At 48.9% G+C, this 12,427-nt stretch overlaps 1 protein-coding gene across 1 annotated transcript in view; it reads right to left on the bottom strand.

Moving 5' to 3' along the window:
- Window positions 1–3,441: 3,441 nt before the first annotated feature.
- LOC119379635 (acetylcholinesterase-like) overlaps window positions 3,442–12,427 on the bottom strand; it is a 72,599-nt gene continuing 63,613 nt past the window's right edge. Inside the window, exon 5 of the mRNA XM_049412053.1 lies at window positions 3,442–3,705. Within this exon, the coding sequence (XP_049268010.1) occupies window positions 3,442–3,705 (264 nt within the window). The remainder of the gene's footprint in view (window positions 3,706–12,427) is intronic.

Raw genomic sequence — 12,427 nt, forward strand, 5'->3', positions numbered from 1 at the left:
TATTAGGTATTGAACACATGGTGCGAATTAGGATGCGATTCGCCGTACGGCTGTCCGCGCCAACAGCCACATCCGACAGACTTTTGAGCAATTGGAGTCGTTGACCGCACGCATCACGGGCAACCAACTTGTTGAATGTTGCCGCCCGGCTGCCACGTCGGCCGCAGCCAATGACAGCGCCGTAGACACGTGACATCACGCCGCTGGTGGCGCCCGCGTTGCTGGTTCATTCCTCACCCCTCCGATGGCCCCGACCACCCAGGCCAAGGCTCGAGGCATTTGCCGATATCCCCGTTGACGGCGGCATGAAAAAGATTGGCTAAAGTTTGTTTCTGACACGAAATAATTCCTGATTGAATAAAGTGATGTTTCAAGCGTGCCACTTCTGACACGCGGCGCCCGTTTCCGAACCACATGCGAAATATGGCGCAGCGATGGAAGCCCATTTCGAAGATAAACAGGGCGACGACCATCTCGGCCTACCGGCACTATCGCTTCCACCTTTGCAGTTCACAACGAGGCCGTCGAGAAAACCAATTACACATGTAAGCGCGTCACGTTAGAGCACAAGTCGTAAGCGTGTTAGCAAAAACAAGCGCTGTATGATGAGCTCGCGTTTGATCGCGAACGACGCTAGCGACAGTGTCCGGCTTGCTTGGCCTACGCTCTAAGCAGTAAGTGAATGCAGGCTGTTGCGATGTTTGTCGCTGGCGAAGGCACATCTTTATTGACAACAGTATTATAGAACGAAAATAGTTTCTATTCTAGTGAATGAAGATGATACGATGTCTTTCGAGCGTGCATGCAGAGGCGCCGGAGGAGCCTGCGCGTTGATTCGCCCCGTGTGTCCTGAATCGTCTTCCGCCGCATTTGGCCTCGCACGTATAATCGGATGGCGAATCGCGCCATGTGTCTCGAGCCTAACGGTTTTCTTGCGATGACTGCTCTCTGTCACAGAATGTATTGAGATAGATCCGCCATAACAGCTGTCTTTCTATCGGTGGTGAGGATTTCTGGAGCACCATGCCGCAGCAGGATGTTGTCTACGAAGAACTTAAAGGAACCGACAACTGCTCAGAACATGAAATGAGATGACTCCACTGATGGGAAGATTGTACGTTGCATTGACTCAAACCAACCCTGTTTTTTTCCTGTGAGGTGGATTTATATTTTTATTTCTTCATTGAAAGTCGCGAAAAATGACCTGTGGAGCCTCTGGCGGCAAGAACGTGAACGATCCGATGCACCCGGCCAGGTGACCGTTAATCGCTGTACGTGGTCGACGATTTTTTGTTAGTATTGAAATATTGTTTGTTTCTTTATATTAAAAGGTGTTACTCCATAAAAATGTACATATAGGCCTTCGTCAGTAGTATGGATTAAAGTGGCGCTGCCTTCGCGTGACGTAATGATCCCAGGCTCGTCAGCGGGTCTTGAGCAACATTTCAGCGTGCTCGTGCAACCGTACACGCAGTTTCGACGTCGCTAAGATTTTGGAGCGACATAATTTTGATCCTACACTTCGTCTCAGAAATGACGCGCGCTGCTACTCGGCGTGGCGCACATGAACGTAGTGACGTTTTTGATGACTTGGCTTGGCTCGTGCATCGAGAAAGTAACGACGCCAGGAGAAGCCACCCGTGACACAGGCTCAGGCAACCTTGGACGCATGCACACACAGCGCGGTACAAATACAGGCAAGGTGTATAGTGCCACATCATGTCATTGTAACAGCTTGTTATTTTCAAAAATAGTTGAAAATCTCTAAATGAAGGTGGTTAAGCATAGTTACAGGAACTCCTGCGAAAGCAGAACAATGATAGCTTTCACAAATCGCGAGAAGGGCTGGTGGCATCGCTATCAATTTTCACGTACCTGGAGGAAAGGTACGTCCGTGTTCAGAGCCTTTCAGATCGAAAAATACTGCTTGTAAAATGCTACGTGCTTTTGGGTTTAACTACTGCAGCTACAAACACTGCGAAGGGTGAGCTTTCTGTCGCGCCGTAACAAAATGGGTAGAGAAAAATCAGTTGTCGGCCCCTTTAACTACCGCGGCGGCACTACTTCGGGCGGGGCTTTCATTTCGGCGCGCCCGTGACCACCTCTGCTACCACTTTAGTGAAGATGGCCCCACGTACCGCCGCTCCTTACAATGCTGCGAGATAGATGGAACTACGCAGTTTCGCCGGTAACGCGCCTTACCCGCAGCGCGGTGAACGGCCACCTGACATCGCCATCTATCACACAACATCTGAGTGGATCCCTCGTCAGGCGTACACCATCGCAAGGACGCTGCCTCTCTGCCCGTCGTCTACCATACACAGGCCCAACCCGGGCCCGGTCGGTTACCTAGAACCTCCACTTGATGTCGCGTGGTTATGACGGTGATGAAGGTGGCGGTCAGAAGGCGAAGTTTGAAAATCTTTAATCGGCGAACTTGTTCCTAGAAAACAAAGTAACACTCACTGTAGAAGCAAGTAGAAGTCACAGTACGAGAATAGCGGTGAGCAAGGTGGATAACCAGATCGTCACTCTGATCTATATACTCTGATAACCCGACCTGATACACTGGACGGGTTTTTTCAGTTGTCGTCGCCGTCATGTTCTGCATCAAGTTTAAATCAACAAGATCGCCCCGAGCATCGGATGTTCTACACGTGAGCAAAAGCACGCAAGCGCCTGCGACGAACATGGCAGAAGCAGAGATGAAACGAGCCGGCCAGCTCCGTCGCACGAAGGGTGCGTGCGATAACATCATCCCGCGTGAGAGGCATGCTGTCGATGGCTCCTCAGGAAGGAAACGCCCTCCCCCCCCTTGTCTTTCATCGGGCAAAGAAGTGAGCTGCGTTGCTCGAGTAGCAACTGCGAAGTTTCCTCAAAGGGGCGTGGTCTGGCGCGCGTGCTCTCTCGACAGACATCAGGAGACGGCTCGTAAAGTTGCCGTGCTCTCACCGCTTGTTTCGCCTTGTGAGAACAGACACAACGAAAACCGCTTCGTTCACTGGAGAGGTCGTATTCCCTTAAAGAAGGGTTTTGTTCAATTACGCGAGATCGGATGCAAAACTGTCAGCTTACATCGTATAAGATTCCAATTTATTGCTGTCGCATTCCTTGCTTAGCCCTTGCGGCGAAACTGTGATTTTTGTCTCTTTAGTGTCCCTTTAAAGGCATTCTTCGCAATAACATCGACACAGCGTATTAAACATGCAAGAATGGCGAGGGTTGATAAGGGTGTGTCAGAGACAAAATGCCCGGTATTATGTTAGGTCTTCGAGAAAAAAAACACACGCAGGAATGCATTTACAAAGGGGGAAGACTGTCGAATATGGTAGTAGTTCATGATAGTGTTTAGTGCTCTGCGAAACGCCACCATGCGCGTTCATTTTTGCGTTCCTAGGTGATACAGGTTATGACAACAAGAACGCGTGTTTTTGACGATACTCACGTTGTCAGGTTAGCGACGCTCACTTGTCGCAAGCATTCCAGCACTTGCGTGTCATTTGTGAGCAGGCAGGACAGTCTTTGGGCTAGAGCACGCATATTGGCGATTCCTGCTGGACCAGTGTTGTCCGGCAGTACTCGAAGTGGGCTACCTGAATGAAACACGAATCGGCTTGAAGACCGCGGCATTCTGCCCCTGCCAGCTGAGGCCATCATGAGGTAGCCGAGGGAGCTAGCACCGGTGTCGTGGCCCACCAAGGCAACCTGCGGATACATCCCTCCTTCACCTTGAGCAACCCTGTTTTGCAATCCTCACCGACGTACGTATATCAAAGTGAAGTTCAAAAAGCTAGGAGCACTTAAGTTTTTGGGGTCGCGCATCATTCTGATAATCTGAGCGCGATCCCTTAGACTCTGAACGCATTGAACAGTATTTATTTGAATTGCGCGTGTCCCAACATTGTACCACTCGATGAGAGAAATGCAAGTGCAATAACTCTTGGCGCTGCGGACGTTCATATTCGCCTTTAAGGACAAATGCCTGCATCCTAGGAACAGTTCCAGCCTGACACGAATGACGACGCATTGAATGCGATAGCAAGATGCTATACAGCTGCAATAAATGAGGTATATCAGATTTCAGCAAGCAAACATCTGCTAATTGAACATATTGCCTCGGATAGTGCGTACAGCTGAACATGAACAGATCTCACTCAAAAACCGCGATCCCCGCTGTCAGAAAACAAGCGTGATGACAAGGGTGGGAAACGGTGAGCCAGCCTTTCGCGAAACTTGACATAACTCGATCTCCGCCACGGGGTGCACCTTGCGGAGCTCGCAAATCGATGTGTCACAGTGACGTGTCAACACAGTCTCATGTAGATCTACGTAACGTGGGGACAGCAACTCGTGACGTACAAGCATCAGCTCTGCCGTCTGTTGCACACGGTGCACGTAAACAACAACGAGAGGAGCGTCGTCTAGCTACAGCGATTTCGGCCGGATGCAGGGCGCAGAGTTCTCAGCAAACTCTGTAGACTCGTCATGATAATGTTCAATGCTGGTTTAGAGATGCTGGGCGACCAACACTTTAAAGTGAAACACCGTATACATATTTCCTGGCTTCGGTAGAAAGCGTTAACACTGGATGCCAAGGAAACGAAAAATGTCACTTTTGCGATTCTTCAAAATCGTTTCAGCAGTCATTTAAGCACTAGGGCACTCATGAGGAAACGCTCAATGATCTCTGTTTCACAAATTTATTCTTGGACACAGCATCCGCAGGAATAGTCACGTCAGGTGTAAGTGAACACATGGGTTTTTTTTTTTCGCTGTGTTAAGAATGCCTAAACCAAACAATTATTCATCATATGTGCATCAGGATATAAAGAATACAAAGGTACTCAGATTTCGTTCCCCAGTGCTGGACGACAAATGTAATGACGTGAACCAAGAACCTGATCCGTCTAAGGTATTCATTTTTTAGGCGACAATTGCTGGTACAGTATAGAACGCACGTATATCGAACCCGCAAAAGACAGCAATTAGTTCGATATATCATATAATTCGATATAGCACTTTTAAAGAATTTACCGTATTTTCGACGCAAATCTCGGCGCCCAAGTTGACTTGACAGCACCACTTCAAGATAATGCAGAAAAAATCGGCAGATCCTACGCAGTGTGGGAATCGATGTAATGCGAAGCAGCCAGCAAAGAGCTGCATACATCGTCTTGTTTGTCATTGAGGCTAATGAAGTCATTCTTGTCGTGACATCTAGTTCGGTATATATCGCGAGATTGTCATACATGCATGCGTCTACAATCACGTATATGCCATGCTAATGAAACATATATTCTGCTACATGTATAGGATGTGCTATTTATGTTCGGCGCTCCTGTCATGCCATACCATTTTAGGTATATATCCAGTTGCAAAATGGCCGCGAGCGCACCATGACCGTGGCGTCTAAATCATACCTACAAGACATGAATGTCATGATTTTCGTGTTACCACCTGTTGTTATTTATGTTCGCCACACAGAATTCGCGCAATACCAATTTGGGCTATATCAAGCTAGCGAAACGGCCGCCAGCGCCCATGAGCATGGCACGTAAGTCATGCTGTACATGACATGCGTCTCATGATTTTCATGCTAACTACTGTTATTTATGTTCGTCGCACAGTTACGTCGCGAGATACCAATCTTGGTGTATATCAGGCTAGCGAAACGGCCGCCAGCGCACCGTGTGCATGGAACGTAATTCATGCTGTACATGACATGCGGGTCGTGATATGCACGTTAGGACCTGCCACTTATGATTTCCATACACTCTTGTCACGCCATACCAATTTTGGTATATAGCAAACTAACGAAACGGCCGCAAGAGCACCAAAACAGTGGCATGTAAATCATGTCGTTCATGACATGGATATCATAATTTTCATGTTATGACCTGTCATTTATGTTCGTCATAAAGTCATGTTTTGCCATACTAGTTTTGTTGTAAATCCAATTCACGAAACGGCCAGGAGAGCACAAAGTCGTAGGCGGCTAGATAGATAGATAGATACGCTCAAAGTCGCAGAAGTTCGCTAAGAAATGCTTCGCATTTAAAAAGCGGCTTCGCGGCAATACGCGGCGGATTTCATATTTGACAGCGGAACTTGTCGTTATGCTGTGCGGCGGCACCCGAGAAGCGGCACGCGCTCCCTGCGTCGTCTGCTTCGGTCCCCGTCACCGGCGTGGGACGCAACAACTCTGCTGGGCGAGGGAGAACGAGTACAGAGAGATAGAAATATATATATAGACAGAAAGAGAGAAATAAATGGTAAGCAACATATGCAAAAAAAATAAATAGAACAGAGAGAAAGGAAGCCTGGCCATGTATAGTACAGTATACAGTGCAAGGGCTGGGAAAGGGAAGAGCAGGCTGACACGGGTTAGATGCAGGGGCGGGTTCTACGGCAGAAAATACGATATTGATGTAACCAGACCCTCAAAATCATCTTACACAGCTGTCCGTACTCGTCGGGCGCCGCCAGTCCGCCTTGGCCCTAATGTCCACCTTGTTCTTGAACACCGAATTAAGCGTGCCTCTTAGGACGCGGCGCGCACCGGAGACTTCTAGATTTCGACTGTGTTGATTATCGCAAACTTTCGCGGAAAGTTCTTCTTTTATTGCGATAGCAATTATGTGGACAGTCTCTCCGCCATCATGCACCCCATATATATAAGTATGTATATATACATTTAAAAAAGTCCCAAAAAATATTTCGGAAAAATGCTTCCGAAGCGCGGAATCGAACCAGCGACCGCTCGCTCCGCAGCGCGTGGCTCTAAGCACTACGCCACAAAGCGCAGATCCTTCACGTAGCTAACGGCGAGCGTTACATACACACCCTTTACCGCTGGCAGGACTCAGAAACGGCAGGCGCTTATGAGCGTTTCTTCATTACCAGCGAGATGCGCGAGGTGCTCAACGGGCGCATTTAAAAGTCGTCGGCCAGCTCGCTCGCTTCTATTTGCGCAGGGAGAACCTTGCCCTTCCGCTGTCTGCTCGCGCGGTAGTTGCTGCCGGGGGGCAGATCTTTCTGCAGCGTAGCAGCGCGTCCATCACGGGCCGCTTTTCTTTTTATCGCATTCATTGCTTCGCCCTTGCGGCGAAACTGTGACTTTTTTTTACATCGCGTTAACAAAGGGAGCGGAGAAGCGAACGGCGACGAATCGTGGCACGCAATGACAAGTGGTCGTTTCTACTCCTTCCGCATGGCGCATCCCAACCGCACCAAATGCATGCGGAAAAGCCGTCATCCACGAGAAAAACTCAGCCTTTTATGAGGGAAAGCCAACTTGGAGCGTTTCTCAGTGATCGATGCTTGATGAAGCCGTACCTTTTCCTATGCATTGACGTAAAGCATTGTGGTGTTCGAAAATAGTTGGACATAAAGATAATGAGATTAAACGGAGTTCCCTATTGTCCGGCTTGACTGTAGCAACAATACTGATTGTCCGTGTGATATTGTAAAGAAACCCGAGAGGGCAGGATTAGAACTTGTTACGGCAGCACTTCTTGAACGTGTGAATGAAAAAAATAGACTTTTCCGAGCATTTCTTCAGATCAAAAGAACAAACTCACCTTACTGAGGTCAATAAATGCTTAAACAAACTAAACAAGGACCTAAATAAGTCAAAAACAGATTTCCATGCTAACATATTTTGTAGAATAATCGATAGGCCAAAGCTGACATCGGACAGCGTGAATTAATGAATAGGGTGAAAAAGGCTAGCGCTCCTTGCCATATACTTATCACATTCGCTATAGTAACAAGGCACTGGTAGACAAATTTAACCTGTCATTTCCAGATGCAGGCTGGTCAAATAATATAATGCAAATGTCTGACCTTACACCTGTTTGCAATTTATTTACCAATTCTTTGTTTGATCAGCCGTTACCGATCCCTGAATAATCGTTCCCGAGGCAAAGTGGGCATTACCACTCTTCCATGGCCCCGTTTGCTTACATTTGCAACCCACTTTTTGGAGCCATTCTTTCATTTGCCATGAAAAAAAGCTTACTTAACAACTATTTTTAAAGATGGCAATAAAAATGGACTTCATGATTATGACCTTATATACATACTGCCAATTTTGCGGACTGCCGATTTTGCGGACGATTTGTGTGGACTTGCGTTGTTGCGAAAGTGCGTTAGGACTTTATAGCCGTTTCTGGTGCCTACTGTGAAGAGGAAACCTCATTCACGGCAAGCCGCGGCTTCATCAGTCTCGTCCTTCCCCAACCGCTGGCAAGTAGGCCGAACTCGTCTCAGTCACCACAATCAGCAGAGTGCCAGACCGACCGCTGCAATACAAAACGCTGCGCAGCGTCTGTGGGCACAACTGTCAACGCCCATCTCTTCAGCGCTACACGCAACGGTGACGGCGTCTGATGCCACTTTATCGCCGGTCTCCATGGATACGGATGCTTCGGCCCAAGCCGCTGCTGCATTGAAAGCCCTTGGTAAGCGTCTCCCTTCACAAACTGCCGTGGACTTTAGCAACTAATAAGATTTGGCCCCGAATGCAAAGCGCGCGTGTACGACCCCTTCCATGCGGTCGGAAAACAGACGCCGACTTCGTACAAGGCCATCATCAAAGCGCGCGCTTGCGTCGACCTTTCGGCTGTACCATCGATGTGGGTTCAAGCTGCTCTAGATGCATGCCTCCAAAATTCAGCATCCATCGACAGACAAACACAGTGGCGGTGTGGCTACCGTCACTAGACGTGGTTAGTGGACTCCAGCAGCTTAGGCAGGTTAATCCCCCATACGGCAATCCTGTTCGTGTCCAGGCCTGGCTAGCCTCCAGCGTCGACCTCCGACGGTATGTGGTTGCTGGCGTCAAACCTAGGGAGGGCCAACATACCCTGCGCAGAGAGCTATTCTGCCCACAACATGCCATTGTTGCCGCACGCCACATGGGAAAAGGCGGTACTTGTCTCGTCCCTGTTCAAGGTCCCTGGACCCCTCCGGAGAAGATGCACGAACATGGCTGCGTACTCCGCCCTCGACCTTTCAAGCCGGCTTTCATATTTTGCTATGGATGCTATAGATAAGGACACATGAAGGCATCCTGCCCTAACAGACAACGAGATGCTGACATGGACGCCACCGCCGGCTTTAATTTTCACTGTGGGCCTTGCAAGTGCAATGACCACGACATAACGTCATCTCAATGCCCGACTATACGAAACGCCACGCGAAAGCTTCGACATAAGCGTCAACAATCAAGCCATCAAGGCCACGCCAGTGTTCTTGAAGTGAATAATTGTTTCGAGATCTTGGTGGACTTAGAAACGGAAGAATCTCACATCGCCGAGGCTACGCCTTTCACTGCACAAAAAAGGTATAGTGCTGCGGTCAAAGAGCCGTGCAAGAGTCTCTCCTCGACAAACGCTACACTTCCTACTTGGCAAACGGAAACACCAGACGACCTAGTATCACTGGATACAAAATTGGCCCGACTTCAACAGCAGATAGATCACGTTCGGCGCCGTAGATAACTTCTAACAAAACGAACAGCGTCATCATGCACACCGCAGCATGACACAAACTTCCAGCCTATCCAACAGCCCCGTACTTCGTCAGCGGACCTGACGCCTATGGAGCTCTTACAATTTGTGGCTAAACAGCTGATGTCACTGCCGCAAGTTCTGGCCTCAAGTCTTCCTAAATAATGTCGTTGCAACACTCCCGCCCACAAAACGTCCTGCAATGGAAATGTCGTGGTCTACCGGGCAAGTTAAGTGCTTGGTCCTGTCTGTTTCTTTCTGTGTCCGTATGTTTTGCGCTGTTTCGTACCCATGAAGCCTTACCAACAAGCTCAGACACACACCCTTTTAAAGCAAAGTGAACATCGCAAAAAGGTTCACCTCGGACGTCATGCTTGTTGGGCCGCACTGCTACAAGAACTAAATGCCCAGTTATGCATCCCATCGTTCACTTTATACCCTAACCCTAATATGCCAGATCGACGCTTTGTCTCAAGTAATGTCCTACCAGGTAAAGCCACAATATATGGCACTCACCAGTCTGCCTCAAATAGGCATCCATTTGTCAAAATTGTGCTCGCAATCATAGGAAGTCGTCGCGGTTAATGTCCGCCTTCAGAAAACTGACGTAATTCTGGTATCGTTATATACCTAGCTCACCACTGGCTCCGCTGCCCGAATAAGACTGGGATGGATTCCCATTCTCCGAACTTAGCATGCAGGGTGCCGATATTAGTCGCAGGTTACTTTAATGCTCCACACATGGCATGGGACTATACCACATCATCAGCTCGTGAGAGTCATGTCTGGGAGATATTTGTAGACTGCAAACTTGCAGCTACTGAACGATGTTACAATCCCAACGTGCCATGCTGACCACCCACACGCTTCATCGTACTCGCCCGATTTGTCATGGTGGTCAGGGTGCGCCGCAATTAGATGGCGACGTGATCCGGACAGCTGGGGCAGTGACCATTACCCCATCATTCTCGAATTTCCGCCAACGGACATTCCCGATTTCGCCGCTGTTGTCGAGTTGTTCAATGGGACGCCTTTCCGGAGGCAGCACTCATACCACAGGATCCGTCGCCGCAAGATATTCAAGATTTTCTTCGAAAGGCACTGGAATCAGCAACTAAAACTTCCTGGGCAGATGAAAGTAGTCTGACCTCTGACCTGCAGCTGTTGCTCCTTTGGGCGGCCCGGCACAGGGCTGAACTTACTGTGGTACGAGATCCCACGTCGATAGAAGCGAAAATTCAAATGTGGAGTATTACGGCACAAGGTCGTCGGCACGAAAGAAGACTGGACAGATGATGATTGGTGCGCGTCTCTCGGACCCACGTCACGCACAGCTTCAGTCTAGCGTACGTTCTGTGCAATGGAAAAGGGCCAACGTCAGCCCGACCCAACGGCTTCCGTACTCCTAGACTCTGCGGATACACCGTCGAATGCTGCACAACAAATCGCTCGGACGCTGGTCCCACAATATGATGTGCTTCCTGCCCTTGTAAATGACCATGTGGCCCTGCCTTCGACGGTACGTCAATCGTCCGAGAGGCAGGGCCATAGAGGCAGTTGCGGAAATCCAGAGGCAATCCAGAGGCAGTTGCGGGAATCCAAGCACCGTTGACCATGGCCGAGTTGATAGCAGCTATCGACGCGTCTAAACCACGGATGGCTTCTGGACCGGACGGATTATCTTATGAATTGTTAAAAAACCTCAATGAGGCATCCTTGGCCACGCTTTTGGATAACATCAATCATGTGTGGTCTGAAGGCGATATACCAGCTTCTTGGTATATCGCCTATAATTTCAGTACGCTGAAATTATACCGACATCAAAGCCAGGAAAGAACTCACTAATATCCGCAACCTTCGTGCTATTGCCTTAACAGCGACCGTCTGCAAATTAACGGAGAAAATGCTTTCTACGCGAATAACCTAGTGGCTTGAACAATTCAAATGGTATCATCCTGCACAAATTGGATTTCGCACGCACTTGGGACCTCGAGCGTGGTCTTCGCAGGCAATCGGACGCGCCGGGGGCGAACAATATTAGCCATGGATGTGCACAAGGCAAATGATGAAGTTAGCCACAGAGCCATGCTTGCCATTGTGCGTTGCGTCGGACTACCCGAGCGCGTCTGTACCTTCGTCCACAGGTTCTTGACTCAACGAAAGTTTGCTATTCGTGTGGAGGGAAACGCAACCGGCAACATTAATTAAAAGCGGCGAGTGCCACAAGGATGAGTGCTTGCACCGTTGCTCTTTAACCTAGCAATGCTACCCCTTGTATGGGACCTGAATCTATCTCGGACGTGTCTACATCGTATAAGCGGACGATATTACAGTATGGAGTGTTCACAACTACCTTCAACGACAGGAATCGGCCCTACAAGAAGCACTTAACACAGCCGACGAGTGGTGTAGATGCATAGGATTGACTCTTTCAACAGACAAGACACTCTACATGTCGGTTGCGAGCAGCTGCGGCCATTGACGGCTAGTAAACACGCCTATTGAGCTGCACCTATCTGGATGTCATCTTACGACACCTCCCCGGCTACATATACTGGGCGTTGTCATCACGGCAAATGGCCCTGCGAAACCTTCGATCCACTAAATTAAGCAATAAGCGCACCAGCTGCTTCATCTGATACGACGAATCAGCTGGCTGGAGGTGCCCGCACAAAGATTGCCCGTTTACTTGTTCGAGATGTCCTGTAGCCTCGTCTTAATTATTCGGCTCAGTTCCAGCACCTTACCTTTACAGATTGGACCCGTTTAGAATGCTTCAACAGAGAAACGATGCGAGTCGTTACCGGGCTTCCACGATGCACACCTATCCCGACACTTCAGGAAGAGGCGCAACTAAACACTATAAACGAGTTGATTTATCAACGTCGGCAAGCAAGGGAACTCAAGCTATCCTA

Source organism: Rhipicephalus sanguineus, chromosome 1 (genome assembly GCF_013339695.2).
Source record: "Rhipicephalus sanguineus isolate Rsan-2018 chromosome 1, BIME_Rsan_1.4, whole genome shotgun sequence".
Taxonomy (NCBI): Eukaryota; Metazoa; Arthropoda; class Arachnida; order Ixodida; family Ixodidae; genus Rhipicephalus; species Rhipicephalus sanguineus.